This window comes from Camelina sativa, chromosome 2 (genome assembly GCF_030686135.1).
Source record: "Camelina sativa cultivar CO46 ecotype springtype chromosome 2, ASM3068613v1".
NCBI lineage: Eukaryota > Viridiplantae > Streptophyta > Magnoliopsida > Brassicales > Brassicaceae > Camelina > Camelina sativa.
The window spans coordinates 13,064,260-13,082,172 of NC_141881.1; the positions used below are offsets into that span (position 1 = coordinate 13,064,260).

At 35.6% G+C, this 17,913-nt stretch overlaps 3 protein-coding genes across 7 annotated transcripts; 1 reads left to right on the forward strand and 2 right to left on the reverse strand.

The window, feature by feature from the left end:
* Nucleotides 1–3,667: 3,667 nt before the first annotated feature.
* On the forward strand, nucleotides 3,668–7,304 carry LOC104720050 (deaminated glutathione amidase, chloroplastic/cytosolic). Of its 5 annotated transcripts, none has more exons than XR_015578806.1 (11): nucleotides 3,861–4,139; nucleotides 4,520–4,656; nucleotides 4,776–4,901; nucleotides 5,007–5,065; nucleotides 5,436–5,548; nucleotides 5,800–5,892; nucleotides 5,987–6,089; nucleotides 6,190–6,272; nucleotides 6,382–6,443; nucleotides 6,529–6,674; nucleotides 6,903–7,304. XR_015578806.1 is itself a non-coding variant. In XM_010438025.3 (10 exons), the coding sequence occupies exons 1-9, from the start codon at nucleotides 3,954–3,956 to the stop codon at nucleotides 6,403–6,405; spliced, it is 924 nt and encodes a 307-aa protein (XP_010436327.1). In that variant the 5' UTR covers nucleotides 3,668–3,953; the 3' UTR covers nucleotides 6,406–6,443; nucleotides 6,903–7,304. The 5 variants fall into 5 exon arrangements, 3 of the variants coding, with proteins under 3 accessions (XP_010436327.1, XP_010436335.1, XP_010436342.1); XR_015578808.1 differs by having other exon boundaries at nucleotides 6,906–7,304; XM_010438025.3 differs by lacking the exon at nucleotides 6,529–6,674 and having other exon boundaries at nucleotides 3,668–4,139.
* A 23-nt stretch (nucleotides 7,305–7,327) lies between these two features.
* On the reverse strand, nucleotides 7,328–9,217 carry LOC104720039 (peroxidase 37-like). The gene is made up of 4 exons (XM_010438015.2): nucleotides 8,888–9,217; nucleotides 8,231–8,422; nucleotides 7,957–8,125; nucleotides 7,328–7,865 (listed from the first exon to the last, which is right to left on the reverse strand). Exons 1-4 carry the CDS (start codon nucleotides 9,092–9,094, stop codon nucleotides 7,396–7,398), a joined length of 1,038 nt encoding a protein of 345 aa, XP_010436317.1. The 5' UTR covers nucleotides 9,095–9,217; the 3' UTR covers nucleotides 7,328–7,395.
* A 5,680-nt stretch (nucleotides 9,218–14,897) lies between these two features.
* Nucleotides 14,898–16,494, reverse strand: LOC104749627 (peroxidase 37). Its single transcript, XM_087482677.1, has 4 exons — nucleotides 16,136–16,494; nucleotides 15,815–16,006; nucleotides 15,528–15,696; nucleotides 14,898–15,413 (listed from the first exon to the last, which is right to left on the reverse strand). The coding sequence occupies exons 1-4, from the start codon at nucleotides 16,340–16,342 to the stop codon at nucleotides 14,944–14,946; spliced, it is 1,038 nt and encodes a 345-aa protein (XP_087338803.1). The 5' UTR covers nucleotides 16,343–16,494; the 3' UTR covers nucleotides 14,898–14,943.
* Nucleotides 16,495–17,913: the final 1,419 nt, after the last annotated feature.

Here is a 17,913-nt window from a genome sequence, read left to right on the forward strand (position 1 = left end):
CAGGTGTACCCCTAACATACTCCTGCGCCTTTATAAGTGTACGATGTGCCTTCCAGTAGCCAAGCTATTATATGAAAATGGTCAGTAAAAGACATCAGCACTAAACAATATCAACTAGATCGAATTATATATATGTGCAGTGCAGGCCATAGAATCAACTAATTTATGACAAACTCAACAAACTTAAGCTACGATCTGTTTGTACACCCTATAAACAAGTACACTCACAGAGCCAACCATAAAACAAACATATTAAAGTATTCCAGTAGCCACCCTGTACACCATATCGTAGGTTGAGCCCATCCCCAACAAGATTTGGCACAACAGAACTTCCCACACCACCAACATAATCCTTGTATAATTGACCTAGGATTGGTGGTTTAGCATTACAGCTACAGCCATATCGTTCCGTAACAGAGCAAGTATGTTCACGACAATATCTGCGAATATAAAACACCGGCAAATCACCCATGGTTGAAGCTCGTATTCTCCATTTACAACCTTTTACCCAACACTCAACGATTAACAAAACGGGCGTTGAATATCGAACATTGTAATCATATTTATCTAATACACTCAGCACCCTCAACCTTGCCACCAACGTTTCTTTGCTATCAAACTTATCCCCCACAGCAATATCACCACCTCCGTTTTTTATTTTGCGAACCTCCTTCTCAATTGCATCAGCTGCAGAGTTAGTCTTGCGGGTACGGTTATTTGATTCTGTGTTACACACATTTTCCTCTATACAAGACCCACCCCCAGGTCCGTCGTCCAATGATTCCTCTGCTTCATCCGAGGCGAAGTTGGAGTACAGCAGATAGTCTTCATCCCCTGAACTTGCACCATCGCTGTCGTCACAGTAATCAAATCTACTGTTGTCCTCATCATCTGCTTCATCTTCATCTAGATCATTTCCTACATTATCTTCACCGTCTTCCTTCCGACTCTCGTACTCATCATCTTTCTCTCCCATTTCCTCTGCCACGCCTACGAAATCATCTACAACGACTTCAGGGGTCTTGGGTGTTGGTTCTGGGGTTTTCGGTTTAACTTCCTCGAACAAGGTTTCACCAGATTTAGCTTCAATCTCAATGCATAGCCGGATGAGTTCACTCCTATGCTGTTTGAGAAAGTTTTGAAACTGCCGACCATTCGAAACAATCACCGGTGGCATATAACATCCGCTTTTTTTATATCTATCTAACATATAGCTCAACTTTATCGCGGAAGTTCTTTCACAGAAACCAAAGTCATCGTACACCATAGCAGTAAAGTCTTCAAACTTTGTTTCTTTATCGGCAACTATAATCCTGCACCCTTTCCTAGTATCAACATCAAACAACCATCGCTTTTTTTCTACCCTCCACCTCCCACACGCCAATACGATATCTTGCTCTTCCATGGATGAACCGAGATCAAAGATTAAAGAAACTGAGTAGGAAAAAGATGTTTGCTCCGGCAGACAAACAGAACACGATTGATGAATCTGCTACAAACACCATAGATCGGAAGAACAGTAAAGGTGTTTAGATCTTCTTCCAATAAGTCTATCGCAACGCTCGACTGTCTTTGCCAGCTCAAACAAATTCGTGTTATTCTGGTAAGACTTTAAAGCTGTCAATCTTGCTTACTAAATCTACCACGGACAAGAAGCCTACCACAACACTACGAAAACTATTTCAAAAAACAAACAAAGTATACCAAAAATATCTGTAAGGAGAGAAGGCTGTCGCATAAATCTGTCGCAACAGGCCATTAGTCTACCATAAATATCTTCCCACCCTGTTACGTTTGCCGCTACACGCGCTTAAAACAAAAGTTTATCATCAAAGGGAAATTCCTCTACCAACTTAATCTAACAAATCGATTTCATGGACGTCGACCGATAAGTGTACCAACACTACAACTAAGTGTACCATCTACATTGACCGATAAGTGTACCAAGACTACAACTAAGTGTACCAAAAATATCTGACGTACACCTTTAATCAGTCCACGTGTATAAATCTACCATCAAAGGATCGGTAGACTTAGTCCCAACTTCCAATGTTTTTTTTTTTCTAGTGGCATTAGCCGTAATTACGTTTTTTCTCAACACTAGTTTCAGGGGTAGTATAGGTACAATGTGTTAGTCTAGTAATTACAAACAATTGTATGTTACTTTTGTAATAAGGAAGCTTTTATGCAATATTCTAGTAACTCACCCAATATAAAATTATAAAATTCACCAAAAAATATGAAATTGAATTTATATATTCAAATTTTGGCCCGTTACTCAGTAAAATTTTTTAATTCAATAGATATTACTTTTAAAGAATAATATTACAAAAGCTTGAATATTTTATAGATTGAACAATTTATATTTGTTTTTAAAAATTCAACTTATGGTATATCCATAAATAAAACTATTTTTTAATTATAATAAATAATATGATAATTTATTTCTTTCACAAAATAGACTTATAAAGATGAGAGGCGAAGTATAATAATAATTAACAAATTAATATAATAAGTTAGATATCAAAATATTTTATTTGATGAATACTTTAATAAAGGAAATTAAAATGGTAAGTTAGATGATATCAAATGATTCTTTAGAATATTCTCTTTAAGATTTTCTGAAACAACGTGCTCTAGAAATAAAATCTTCAAAAAATAAATTATTTTTAAAAATTCAACTTATGGTATATCCATAAATAAAACTATTTCTTAGTTATAATAAATAATATGATAATTTATTTCTTTCACAAAATAGACTCATATATAAAGATGAGAGGTGAAGTATAATAATAATTAACAAATTAATATGGTAAGTTAGATATCAAAAGATTTTATTTGATGACTAATTTAATAAAGGAAATTAAAATGATAAGTTAGATGATATCAAATGATTCTTTAGAGTATTCTCTTTAAGATTTTTGGAAACAACGTGCTCTAATAATAAAATCTTACAAAAATAAATTAAGATTGCATCCACTATTTAATTTGTAACTAATTAATTTATCAAATTAGTGTATAACCTATTTGTAACCAACTTATTAAAATTATATAGTCTACAAAATAATATCGTGTACTTCTGTTTTATTACTAGATTAGGGACGTGCTAGAGCACAGATTGAAAGTCTTTTTATTTATATTATAATTATAGAATAAAATATAATTTATATGATTATTTAAAAAAAAATTTGATAAAACATTATGCAATAAAATTATATGCTAAAAATGTTGGCTTAAAAAAGACACATATTTTATAAGTTTTATATTGTTAATTTTGTAATTTTATGTATGAGAAATGATTATATTTGTTTTTTTGTTGTTTATTTTAATTTTAATTTTTGAACATGTTTGGTGAAAGTTTTTTAATATGACCCGTGCTTATGTAAAATTTATTTTTAACTATACAACAAGATCTCGGAAATCATGATTAAATATGATAAATTGCCAAGATTTTATTCTTTTTTACGCCTAACAGTATATTTTTATACCTAACATTATATATTTTGTAACAATACATGAAATACTAAAGTTTTATTTTGGAATTGTATAAATCATTGATCAATTAAACTATAACTTTTTTTTTGTAACCAACCTATATTTAATCTATAAAAAAAAGTTGAGTACTTCCATTTTATTATATATGGGATAAAGGGGATCTATTCCGTTTAGTTCCGAATTGATTTGCTATTCATAAGGTAAGTGACTGGTCTGGTCACTGGTGTCTCCGATGGATGCTATGCTACACTTCAGTTGTAGTCTCCCCCACTCAAATCCAGTAATCCACAACATGATCCGGTAGATCGCTCAATACCAGTGTGGTGTAGTAAGTTGGTTTGCTACCGAATCACACATATCACAAGGATGACCTAAAATATAAAAAATAAATTTCAAAGTTAAAAGTCAAAAAGTATTATTAACAAAGACCTGAGGGTAGCCTCGCCACTACGTTGCGGATGAACGTTTACTTAGTTTCTCTCGACTTCACGAAGCCACCTTCTCTATTTACACGCGTCACTCTCTCTGCCCAGACGCCTCTTGCCATGGCCACAGTAAACAAAACAGTTCGTGTCGCAGCTGCTCAGATGACATCAGTGAATGATCTCATGGCCAATTTCGCCACTTGCTCTCGACTCGTTCAAGTAAAATCCTATTCAATCTCTATATTTCGTTTCCGATTCTATAAAAAAAGTTTAAGACTTTGCGATCAAATTGATTATGTTAGTGATTTGACTAATCAGGTTACGATTATTAGAGATTTGATTACAACTTTTCAATTTTGAATTGGATTCTACCCTTTTTGCTTTCATTGCTTTGAAATTGTGGATTTTGAAGTTTAAGAATAAAAAAGTTGAAAACTTTATGAGGATTTTAGTAGGGATTGAGATTTGAAAGTTTCAATTTTTATCCAAAATTTTACTACTTTTTTAAAGTCTTCTTAATCTTTGAGTTTACTACTTTGGAAAATTTTACTCCTTTGTGAAGTCTTTTCAATCTTTGAGTATGTGTAACTGAACAAAAGGAGGCAGCATTGGCTGGTGCGAAGCTGATTTGCTTCCCTGAGAACTTCTCCTTTGTGGGAGATAAACAAGGGGAGAGTGTGAAAATCGCTGAAGCATTAGATGGGCCAGTGATGCAACGGTATTGCTCTCTAGCCAGGTAAAAAAGTGTTTCTTTCTATGCGTTGATTCGCTTTAGGTACTACATTGACTTGTTTGTTTCCTCTCAGCATTGCCTAGACTAATTAAGGTCTTGTGTAACATTTTCTGTGTTTGCAGGGATTCTAATATATGGTTGTCTCTAGGAGGCTTTCAAGAGAGATTTGATGATACTCATTTGTGTAATACACATGTTGTTATCGATGATGCTGGAATGATCCGGGACACTTATCAGAAAATGCATTTGTAAACTCTATTTGACTCTCCTTTTATCACATATTTTAGTTTTAGAGCTTCTTAAGATCCTGTATTTGGTTAGAATCACTAAGTGACAACTTCTGTTTTATGAAGGTTTGATGTTGATGTTCCTGGTGGAAGCTCGTACAAGGAAAGCAGCTTTACGGTTCCAGGTAAACTTTGTTAAGTATAGTCTTCCTCATTAGAATGGTCTTATCTAATCTAATCTAGATAAAATGTCTGAACAATCCCACATACAAAGTATCTTAGATCCATTCCATAAACATGTGTTATGTCTATTTCTTTTGGTATTGCGAAAAAAAAGAAGATTGTGGAGTGATCAGCAGTTCAAACTCCGAATTTATTGTTTAGAACACATGAAGTGGAACTGATCAATGACACCTTGTCAATCACATCATTATGCTGATAATCTCTAAGAGATTCTATTCCTTGTAAAACCATTGTCTTCACACTTAAGAAGACTAGGAACTGATGTATTTCGTATCTTTGAGATAAGATTTTTGTTCTTGTAATTTTTGTCAGGGACAAAGATTGTTTCCGTAGACAGCCCTATTGGGCGCTTAGGCCTTACTGTATGCTACGATTTGAGGTTTCCTAAGATTTATCAGCAATTGAGATTCGATCACAAGGCTCAGGTAAAATCCAATGTATTTCAATGAATATGAACCTGTGCTGTTCTTAGTCTTATTGGCATTGTTTCGAAAACTCAGTCAAAGAAAGAAATGGTAGAATGAATGAAGCTAAATCATGTTTCACTTGAAATATGTATGTTCCAAAACTCTGAGGAAAAAAGAAACAATTTGATAAAACTGAGTTCCTACAGAAAAAAATCCTCAAACTTGAGTATGTACTTAATGCTTGTCCAGTGAACATAAAAACCATGCAGGTTTTACTAGTACCATCAGCTTTCACCAAGGTCACTGGTGAGGCACACTGGGAGATTCTTCTTAGAGCCCGAGCAATTGAAACGCAATGTTATGTATGTGACTACACACTTCTCTCCCTTTTTAGCTTCTCATTTCATTTGAGATTAACAGTCTCTGTTCGATTCCTCTTGCTTGGTTAATTGTCAGGTCATAGCTGCTGCTCAAGCAGGAAAGCATAATGAGAAAAGAGAAAGTTATGGGGACACACTGATCATTGATCCGTGGGGAACTGTAATTGGAAGACTACCCGGTGAGAGTCCCGGAATTATTGAAGACATCATATATATCTAGATGTACTAGACAAAAGTCTCTTCTGATCAAAACTAAATTATGATTTGTTTCCGTTGCAGACCGTGTATCGACTGGCATTGTCGTGGCAGATATAGATTTTGCACTTATTGACTCGGTGAGAACAAATATGCCTATTGATAAGGTAATATAATACAGACTTGACTTATTCTGAATGGTATAGAACTTGTGTTTCCGTGAACCAAGCGGTTGAACTAAAAAAGCCTTTTATTTCCATCTTCTTTGTTTTGCAGCAACGGGTCTCAATAGATCTCTGATGAACGTGTTGTGAAATTTGGAGTTGTGATTTTCTTGGGTAAGTTGTAAATGAATTAATTAGAAACAAAATATCAAGTCTCAATAATAAGCTAAGCTAAGAAAATAAGAACACAATATTTCAGTAGACAAATGAACCTTGTCCTCACACATCACGGTTAAGTCATAAGGTGTTTTCACCCATCACGGTTGTATCTGAACCCACACGTTTTATCAATAAAGGAGACATGAAAACAGGATATATATGGGTATCTTCCGGAAGTTGCAGGCGGTAAGTGACTTGTGTGACATGTACATCCACTTGGAAATGAATAGGACCATAGAACTTGTGAGAGAGCTTTTGAGATGTTTGGCGGAGCATGGAATATTGCCAATATAGATACAAGTGTAGAAACACCGATGGCCTTATTTGAACTTCACATTCTCCGTTTGACATCGGCTTATTGTTTCATCTTATTATTATTACCTAGGTGAGGTGATCATTTTACTTTGTGTACAGTAGACAGAGTATCAGTGATGGGGTCATCCCAAAAGGGTTTCGAATGGCGTTGTTCCTCGGTCGTGGTATTTTACACAAATTCAACTCAAGGGAGAAGGCCACTCCATTGCTTCTAATAATTGTGGACAAAACAACAGAGGTATTGTCATTCAATACGACGGTCACTACCTTAGTTTGAACATACCTAGAGTTGTGCCGGAGCCGGAAAGTTTCCGAAACTCCCTTAAAAACAAGCTAGTCCAGATCTAATCCCAACCACTAACTGGAGCATGTATAGTGTCATGAATTTGAACCAACAAATCCGTACACTTATCGGCCATGGCCACCATCAATTGTAATTTAATGTTTCTTCCATACGTAACCTTAAAAAGGCTTTAATGGTTATATGTAGATTATAAATAACTAGCGTGAGAGAAACAAGGAAGTAAGGAAAAAAAGATAAACATCTTGATAACATTGATAAGTTATTTATTATTAGAAGAAAGTCACTTCCTCACATTGAGCTGACAAAATCATCAGCATCAATAACATCCATGATTTTGGGTTTCGAATTCACCACTCTACAGTTCAGTCTAATTTCTCCTTGCTTGCCTGTTAATGGTGAAAGGTTTCCCATCCTTATCATTGCCTTCACAAACGCATCGAAAAATTTCCCTTGACCATCAGCGTATGCTCGGACTAACGGGATAGTGTCTTTAGCATCAGGGCTTGAGAATAACTCTTGGTCGCTTTGGATAAGACCTTTGTTCTCTTTGAGATTCACGTAGTATTTGTTATCAAAGAGTGTTGGCGTACGTAGATCAAAATCTACCAAGACACTCTGGTTTCCATTACGCGGACATTGTTTTCTAAGCGTGCTGAGGTAAGATTCATCAAGAGTTGGGTCGGGTAAGCCGGTGTTACTGAAGTTGTAAAGCCGATCCATTATGAACTGACATTGGTTTTTGCCAAAGGTGTGAGCACCTAAACAAAAGAAAAATATTAAAAGATTAAATAAACTAAACCTATAGTCATATAAAGTTATTAGTGATTACGATTATAGATGAAAACGTACCGGAAAGAGCAACGAGATCAGAAGGAAGCTCGAGTCCAACTTTTTTGAAGCTAGCCTTAAGTTGTTTAAGGGTAAAGAATGGAGCTGGAAGGTTATCATTAGCAAGATCCATAAAACCTCTTAAGCCGTCTCTTCTTCCACCTGGAACCATCCATGAAGGTCCTCCCGCCTATTGTATTTTCATTATATTTAGTCCACATATTTATCCTGCTTAACTTTTTTTTTTTTAAATTGTCTAGATACAATTTGCATAGGCATAGCAAAAGATTCATACCAAAACAACAGATTCTTGAGCCGCGATGGTGAGCAAATCAGCACATGAAACGGTTCTTGGACACGCTTTCTCCACGGCAGCCTTCATTTTATCGATCACATCGAAACCCCGGGCTGATTTAGCGTTCCCAAAGGCGTCCTTCTCCGTCCTAAACGATGTTGTGTTGTCTAACAATATCGACGCATCACATCCCTTTTTTTTTTAACAAAATATATATCTTCACATTTAGTCAAACCACATTGTTAAATCACAATATCTTATATACAGTACAAGCAAGTTATACTTTTTCATACATATTTACCCCGAACTATAATCATTCTACCGCAAGTAAATAGTAAATCTAATATCACACTATACTACTCACTACACTAGCATAAACTTATTCACGTGAATCCAAAGAAAACATTAAAAAAAAAGAGCCAAAATTTCAGCACTAAAGAGAGTATTTTAGTAATTTTACAGTTTGAGTATCTTATATTGGAAAAGAAAAAACCGTGAAACGAATATTTTGAGTTGAACAAGAAACTGAAATGTTTATCACATTTTCATATCCTGGTTTCAATTAAGTTTATAATATCAGTAAAGCATTCCCACTCTTTAGGATAAACTATGAAAGAATATAACGTGAAATATATTAAGTCTAATGGTATATCTTACATTAACAAAGCAGTCATGGAAATGAAGACGAAGGATGCTTGCAGCAATGCGAGGGTCTGATCTCAGAGCATCGCGAATGGTTTTGGTCGCAATGTCAAAGACTTGTGGACATGATTTATCGTAAAAGGTAGGGCTTAGTTGAGCGCGAGACAATGATACTTGTAGAAGAAGAAGAAAAAATCCCAATTTTATCAAAGAGGAACTCATTTTCTTTGCACTCTTAGATAATTTTGCTGTTATAGTTTTAATTTGAGTGGATGTAGGTTTTGTCTAAACGATTTCTTATATAGGCAAAATGTTCTTGCTTGGCGGCTTTTACTTTTTTGACATATTTTTTTTATTCAAGTGGTGGATACGTTCATATAGTCGAAAACATATAGAAGAGTATACTTTGAATACAACAATACCATATTTGTGTTTTGTTGAATTATTCTGTACGGAGTGGTTTAAAGCATTTCTTTTCTTTCGGCAAATAGGTTTAAAGTCTTAATTAAGAAACTATAATTATCACGTGTCTCTAAAATCGAATCTTATTTTTTTCCACACTTCAAAAACATTTTAGTTTACTTTTTTCCATTATAATATGGTTCTGTGTTTTATCTTGGAATTAGACGACAATGTGATCAACCCATTCACGTAAGTTTGTATATGTGTTTGTATTCACATAAAGTTGATAAACATATTGTACGTTAATATATATATATATATATATATATATATATATATATATATATATATATATTCCTTCTTTTTTTTTTTGCTTCATTGATTGTTTTTAACAATGATTGTAGAAAGGAAAAGAGTGAATACGTAGATTAAAGTAGTTTCTTAAGTATTAAAGAGTAACCATGTGTTTAAAAGTGAAAAACACATAAAACGAAGCGATGGGGCATGTCTTTACCTAAGTTGGCATATCCAAATCATGAATATTATATTGGTTTTGTTAGTCAAGAATATAAAGATGAATGTGTCAAACACATACCAATACAAGAAACCATGTGCTAGCGTTTCTTTTTTCCTCATTTTTTAATTTTGTTTTTTGCAATTTTCACACAAACTTATTTATATTAATTATTAAAAGACGACCGAAGTTGAGGACCTAGTAGCCAGTCCTTCATATGACGCCAAAAGTCCTAAATTCGAATAAGAGAGTGCCAAAGGAGTAGTTGAGAGACCCACCAAACTAAGATAATGAAATGAAAAAAAAAGTTGCATGGTTTGATGAAACCAAACCGGGTGCTAGGATCAAACTAAAGAGGCTGCTATATATGATTCGTCAAACACTCAAAACCAAAGAGGCTCCAATAATATATGTAATTTAGTACGTAGTAGTTGTAGTCTATGCTGCATAGAAACTCTTTTTGAGGTCCGTTTCACATTTCCGAAACTCGTGGAAACTTGAAAACAAAGCACAAAAACACAATTCCTAAAATTTTTTGTTTGGAAACACGACGGAAACTTTTTTTTAGTTTGAAACTTAATAAATAAATAATTTAGAAATATAAAACGTCACTATAGATATAAATATATAATATTATTAGTGTTTCAGTTCAACTATTTAATATTTATATTTTGAAGTTTTGTTATTTGAAGCTTTTGATATGGTTTTTATGTTTGGTATGTTATTTATATATATAAATATAAATATATATATATATATATATATATGTATATGTATATGTATATATACGTACGTACATTTCCAAAACATTTCCATTTCCTAATTTTTTGAAAAAATTGTTTCTCGTTTCCAAAATATTTCGCTTCCGCGTATCCGTTTCTGTTTCAATGCAACCTTGGTTCTAGTTACATCCTACATACATTAGCTTAATTGAAGCTATTGAAAGAATCCCTTTATAAAAGATATAAACTACTTAGAAAAAACTTTCATACAAAAACACTTTTATGTCGTTACGAAGAAAGGATAACAATGGTAAAAATCACTTTATGTTGTTAATAGAGTTTTTGTTTAAACCGGTGAGTCGTAGGCCAAATATGAGAGTCTAAAATTAGGTTCGCTTCGGTATGAATATTTGAAATTTCAATTGTAAGATCTGAGAAAATTTTGGGTTCCAACGGGTCACCTCTGATTGGTTATTTTGTAACCAAAAATAACCAAACTATCCGATTTAACAAAAAACCAAAAAATACCCGTCCATAGCCATATACATATGGTCAAAACCACATGAATTTGAACCGAACTGAGAACCGCGAGTAATGTTGTAAGTTTCACTTTGTTCTCGAGTTTTACCTAAACCGAACCAAAAACCGTTTGGTTATTATGTAATACCCAAAACCAAACCAAATCCAAAATCCGGTTCAGTTATTTTTTTTTTTTTGCTAAGAATGTAAATATTTCATTGAAATGAAAAAAGGTTTAGGTTTACAATCATGGATTATAATCCTATAGAAATGGTCCCATGGCAAAAAAGGGTAAAAACATGGAAGCATAGTTCGTAAACATGATCTCAGTCCGTCCACTCGACATAGGCACGAGGTGAATAGAGTGTTAAGGATACACCTTGATACGCAAGCGATATGCTCTTCATTACTCAATATTCCGTATCATGCTGTATATAGAATGTTCTGTTTATACTCTTTAGTCTAGAATGTTCTTTCTGTACAACTATATATATCTTTGTAAAGCTATCGCTTATGAATAAGACTCATCTTCTACATGGTATCAGAGCAGTAAAAAGATCTCTGAATTTTTTTTTCCATCTCCCCGAGTCCTTCCTTCTTCTTCTCTCTCTCTGTTTCTAATTTTCTCTCTTTCTCTCTGTTTTGTGTTTTCTCCTCTCTTGTCTCCATGTCTAACACCGCTGAAGTCATTGATTCCGCCCAAAGCTTTCTTAACATCAACAAGAGCAATGTTATTAAGCTTACCTCCCTTAACTACATCACTTGGAGCCTACAGATCCACTCTCTGCTTGATGGGTATGACTTAGCCGGATATGTTGATGGTTCCACTGCTTCTCCGGCTCCGACAATTGTCTCCAATGATGCCACCATTCCGAATCCTGATTTTCTCAAGTGGAAGAGACAGGACAAGTTGATTTACAGTGGTCTTCTCGGCACTCTTTCTCCGTCGGTGCAACCTCTTGTTATAACCACCAAAACTGCTGCTGAGATGTGGAGAACCGTTGCTGACATTTTTGCTAAACCCAGCAAGGGTCACATTCAACAGTTACGCCTTCAACTGCAACAATTCTCCAAAGGTGATAAAACGATCGATGAGTATATGCAAGGATTAACCACTCGTTTTGACAAGTTGGCTCTCCTCGGTAAGCCATTTGATCTCGATGAGCAAATAGAGGCAGTTCTCCGTGGTCTTCCTGAAGACTACCGCTCTGTTGTTGATCAGGTTGAAGGTCGTGAGGTCTCTCCCAAACTCACCGAAGTTCATGAAAAACTTCTCAACAAAGAAGCTCAGTTGTTGACTGCTGCTACTGTCGCACCTACCTCTATTCCTCTCACTGCCAATCTTGCCACCTCTCGCTCTCGTACTCATCCACACAAGTCCAATCAGCGAGCACCAATCCCGGAGTTATGTCTGGCCGTGATTGACGCCTTTGCCCGCAATCAAACCATGTCTCTAGTTCCACGACCACCAAACCACAATGTAGTCGGCTGTAAGTGGGTTTATAAGAATAAATTTTTACCAACTGGGAAACTTGGCAGATGCAAAGCTCGGCTTGTTGCCAAGGGATACAACCAACAGTACGGTCGTGACTACACTGAGACCTTCAGTCCTGTGATAAAGGCAACAACTCTCCGTTTGGTTCTTGATGTCGCTGTGAGCTCTTCATGGCCGGTTCTTCAATTAGATGTCAATAATGCGTTTTTACAGGGGACTCTCAATGAGGAAGTCTACATGGAACAACCGTCGGGTTTCGTTGACAGCGACCACCCGTCCTATGTGTGTCGCCTTCACAAAGCAATCTATGGACTCAAGCAAGCTCCGCGTGCCTGGTACACAGAATTACGGTCCTATCTTCTTAGTGTTGGGTTTATTCTCTGGCCAACACCTCTCTGTTCATCCTCCGACGCGGCAAGACGTTTGTCTATCTCTTAGTATACGTCAACGATATTCTCATCACTGGTAATGACAATTCCTCAATTCAACGAGTTCTTCACTCCCTTGCTGATCGATTCTCCGTCAAGGATCCAGAGGAGCTTAATTACTTTCTCGGCATTGAAGCTCATCGCACTGCTAAAGGTTTGCATCTTTGTCAGCGCAAGTATATCATCGACTTACTTCAGCGTTATAACATGCTCTATGCCAAACCCGTTGCAACTCCGATGGCCTCTTCTCCGAAGCTTACTCTCAAGTCCGGTTCTCCTCTTCCCGATGGAACTGACTATCGCAGTCTTGTTGGCAGCTTACAATATCTTTCATTTACAAGGCTCGATATCAGCTATGCCGTCAACCGCTTGTCTCAATTTATGCACCGCCCAACTCAAGAACACTGGCAAGCTGCAAAACGGGTACTTCGTTATCTAGCGGGAACAACAACTCATGGTCTTTTCTTTGCTGCCAAGAATAACCTTGCTCTCCATGCTTACTCCGATGCTGATTGGGCAGGCGACAGGGATGACTATGTTTCAACAAACGCCTATATTGTTTACATGGGTACTCATCCTGTCTCCTGGTCCGCAAAGAATCAGAAAACGGTTGCTCGCTCTTCCACTGAAGCCGAATACAGAGCTATTGCCAATACCTCTGCAGAACTTCGTTGGATTTGTAATCTCTTAACTGAGCTGGGTGTCAATATCCGTGTCATACCGATAGTTTACTGTGATAACGTCGGTGCCACCTTCCTCTGTGCAAACCCCGTTTTTCACTCCCGCATGAAGCACCTTGCTTTAGATTATCATTTCGTTAGAGGCCAGATTCAGCAAGGACAGCTTCGTGTATGTCATGTTAACACCAAGGATCAGCTCGCCGATGCCTTGACAAAGCCACTTACACGTGCACCGTTCATTCACTTACGTCACAAGATTGGAGTGTCTCCCGGCCCTCCATCTTGAGGGGGCATGTTAAGGATACACCTTGATACGCAAACGATATGCTCTTCATTACTCAATATTCTGTATCATGCTGTATATAGAATGTTCTGTTTATACTCTTTAGTCTAGAATGTTCTTTCTGTACAACTATATATATCTTTGTAAAGCTATCGTTTATGAATAAAACTCATCTTCTACATAGAGTTGGACGAAGTGATGACGATATTGGTGTTCTTCCCGTGTGGTAAGCTCGAGACGAAGGGCGGGTACACTTTGTAGAAGCCAAATTCCCCAAGCAATAAACGCACTAGAAGCCTTTCTTTCAATGGAGGCCCGAGACTAAGCCGTCAACGGCGATGTTTACAAAGCCCTCGATCACATACGTCCCCGGCGTCCTGTGAGTGCGGCTCACTAACAACACCCATGAGCTTTCCTAGAATGGAACCTCACGAACTAAATTACGCAAACGGTGCAAGCTCCCCCTACCAAGTCGGTTCGGTTATTCGCTTTCTATTAATAAGCCCTCCGCTATTCTAGACAAATACTCGGAGCTCATAGAAGTGTGGATTTTCTTGCCACTAAAAAACATGTAAGCCTATATGGGGATTTATCTTCTTCATCTCTTACCCAAGAAAATCGAGTTAGCGTTAGAGTTTCATTGCTCCACGACATCTACTCGACTGACATCAATTTGTGGGTTTTACGCGGTGCATGTGTAGAGTTTGTGCTGGACTGTTCCCAAACCTTTCTACAAAAAATGCTAATAAAGACCTAATCCCAATCACTAACTATGTAGCGTATGATCCCATAAAGTTGAACCACCAAATTCATATACTTATCGGCCACCGTCACTATTATCGACATATATGACCATCAGTTGTAATTTATTATTCTTCTATACGTAAAAATAGTTATAAGTTATAACCATTGATAGTCATATCTATTTACATATAATTAAAGTGAAAGAAACGAAAAAGTATAGAAAAATGTAACATCGATCTTGATAACAGTGATAATTTATTAATTATTGGGAAAAAGTCATTTCCTCACATTGAGCTTGCAAAGTCAATAGCATCTACCACATCCATGATTTTCGATTTCGAGTTAACCACTCTACAATTCAGTCTAATTTCTCCTTGTTTCCCTGTTAAAGGTGAAAGATTTCCCATCCTTATCATTGCCTCCGCGAACGCATCGAAAAACTTCCCCTGACCATCAGCGTATGCCCGGACTAAGGGGATGGTGTCTGAAGCATCAGGGCTTGAGAATAACTCTTGGTCGCTTTGGATAAGACCTTTGTTTTCTCTAAGGTTCACATAGTATTTGTTGTCAAAGAGTGTTGGCGTACGTAAATCAAAATCTACCAAGACACTCTGGTTTCCATTACGTGGACATTGTTTTCTAAGCGTGCTGAGGTAAGATTTATCAAGGGTTGGATCAGGTAAACCGGATTCACCGAAGTTGTAAAGCCGGTCCATTATGAACTGACATTGGTTTTTGCCAAAGGTGTGAGCACCTAAACACAGAAAAATATCAAAAGAATAAATAAACTAAGCAAATTAATAGTCACACAGATTTATTACTGATTACAACTATAGTTGAAAACGTTTTAATTCCATTATAAACGTACCGGAAAGAGCAACGAGATCAGAAGGTCGGTCAAGTCCGACTTTTTTGAAGCTATCCTTAAGTTCTTTTAGGGTAAAGAATGGAGCTGGAAGGTTATCGTTAGCAAGATCCATAAACGCCCTTAAACTGTCTCTTCTTCCATTTGGAACCGTCCATGAAGGACCTCCCGCCTATAGATGGAAAAAACAATTATATTTGGTCTTATAAAATTTCTTCTGCTTAAAACTCAACAACATGCATAACCCAAAGATGTGTATTTGGTTACTATGTATTGTTAAAACTGCATACCAAAACAACAGATTTTTGTGCCGCGATGGTGAGCAAATCAGCACATGAAACTGTTTTAGGACATGCTTTCTCCACAACAGCCTTCATTTGGTCGATCACATCAAAACCCCGAGCAGAATTTGCGTTCCCAAACGCATCTTTCTCCGTCCTAAACGATGTTGTGTTGTCTAACAATATCGATGCATCACATCCCTTTATAAAAACAACATATTTTCTTCAGATTTTTGTTCAAGTATCACATTCATAAACTAGTAGAGAACCAAAAGACATACTAATATATATATATATATATATATATACATGAATCTAGTGATATCGTACATTGACAAAGCAGTCGTGGAAATGAAGACGAAGGATGCTTGCAGCGATGCGAGGGTCTGATCTCAGAGCATTGACAATGGTCTTGGTCGCAATGTCAAAGACTTGTGGGCATGTTTTATCGTAAAAGGAAGGGCTTAGTTGAGCATGAGACAATGATACCTGAAGAAGAAGAAAAACAAATCCCAATTTTATCAAAGAGGAATGCATTTTCGTTGCACTCTTTGAGAATGATTTGGTGATGGTTTGATTTGAGTGAATGTAGATTTTGTCTTAACGATTCTTTATGTAGGCAAAATGTTCTAGCTTGGCGGCTTTTACTTTAGTGGATTGTATGATATTTTTATATTCAAGTAGTGTATACGTGCATAGTCTATTATACTGCATTACATATGGAAGACTAAACTTTGAGTAAGACATTGTCTTTTGTTGAATGATTATTGTGTATTGTGTTCTCTTTTGGCAAGTAGGTATTAAAGTCTAAAAAAACTAATAATTATCACGTATTTTGTTTTTCACTTTCACACTTTAGTTACATGCAAACCTTTTCTTTTTCTTCTTTCGGCAAACAGGTTTTAAAGTCTAAGAAAACTTTAATTATCACGTGCTTCTAATACATAATTTTATGTTTTTTTTCACATTCATACTTAATTAGTTAATTAACATTTGAACATACTTTTTCTTTACTTTTATTATTATTACTTTCTCTTTTATTAATAATTGTTATACCAGTGTTTATGTATTACATGAAGTTGATGCACTAGTTGTACTTATTTATTTATTTATTTATTTATTATTATTATCATCATAAGTTGATTCATTTTAACAATTATCGTTAAAAAGAAAAGTAAATACACATATAAATCATATATATTAAGATATTATTATACATTTCCCCGTATCATTTTAAATGATGTTTTAGTGATTTTTTTTAATTCACTATAAGTGATGTTTTCAAATTTCTATACTAAAATTAAATACATTAAGTTTTTTAACCATTTATATTTTACAGTATGTTGTTTTTTTTTTCTCCACTAAAACTTGAATCATTGGTGTTTTAATGTAAATGATGTTTATTAAAACTTATGTAATTTTCAGTTATGTTTATAAACATTAAACATCATCTAAAATGAAAGAAAGAAAATACTGTAATAGAAATAATCATGTGCTTAAAAGCGAAAAAACACATAGAACAAAGCGCACATCTTTAATCTAGTTAGATAACCCAAATCGTAAAACGCGTCGAGCACCTACCGCTACAATAAGAATGAGTCTACCACAGACCGCTACATAAAAACCATGTGCCTAGCATTGGGTTGTTTCCTCATTTCTAAAATATTTTTGCACTTTTTTACAAAATGATCATTTACTTTAATTAATAAGACTACTGAAGTTGACGACCTAGTAAGTCCTTCGGTTGACAACAAAAGTCCAGATTCAGACTCCGATTACAGAATTCAAATGAGTGGTTGAGACCCACCACCACCACCACCAGAGTGCTTTACTTTGTCAAATTAAAGAGGCTGCTGTAGTTCGTCAAACCCAAAGAGGCTGCTTACTGCTGTAATATATGACATTTGGTAGTAGTGAGTCCTACGTATATTAAATAAACTAAGATTTATCCTGTTGTACACCACGCATCATTTTATTTTTTTTGTTATTATATATTTGTTCTATTCTATACTTTTTAATTTGAGTTTGGTATATAAATTTTAAGTTTGTTTAATTGTATGAATTAATAGTATGTGCGAAAGTACATTTTTTAATTTTGTTTTCTGTTT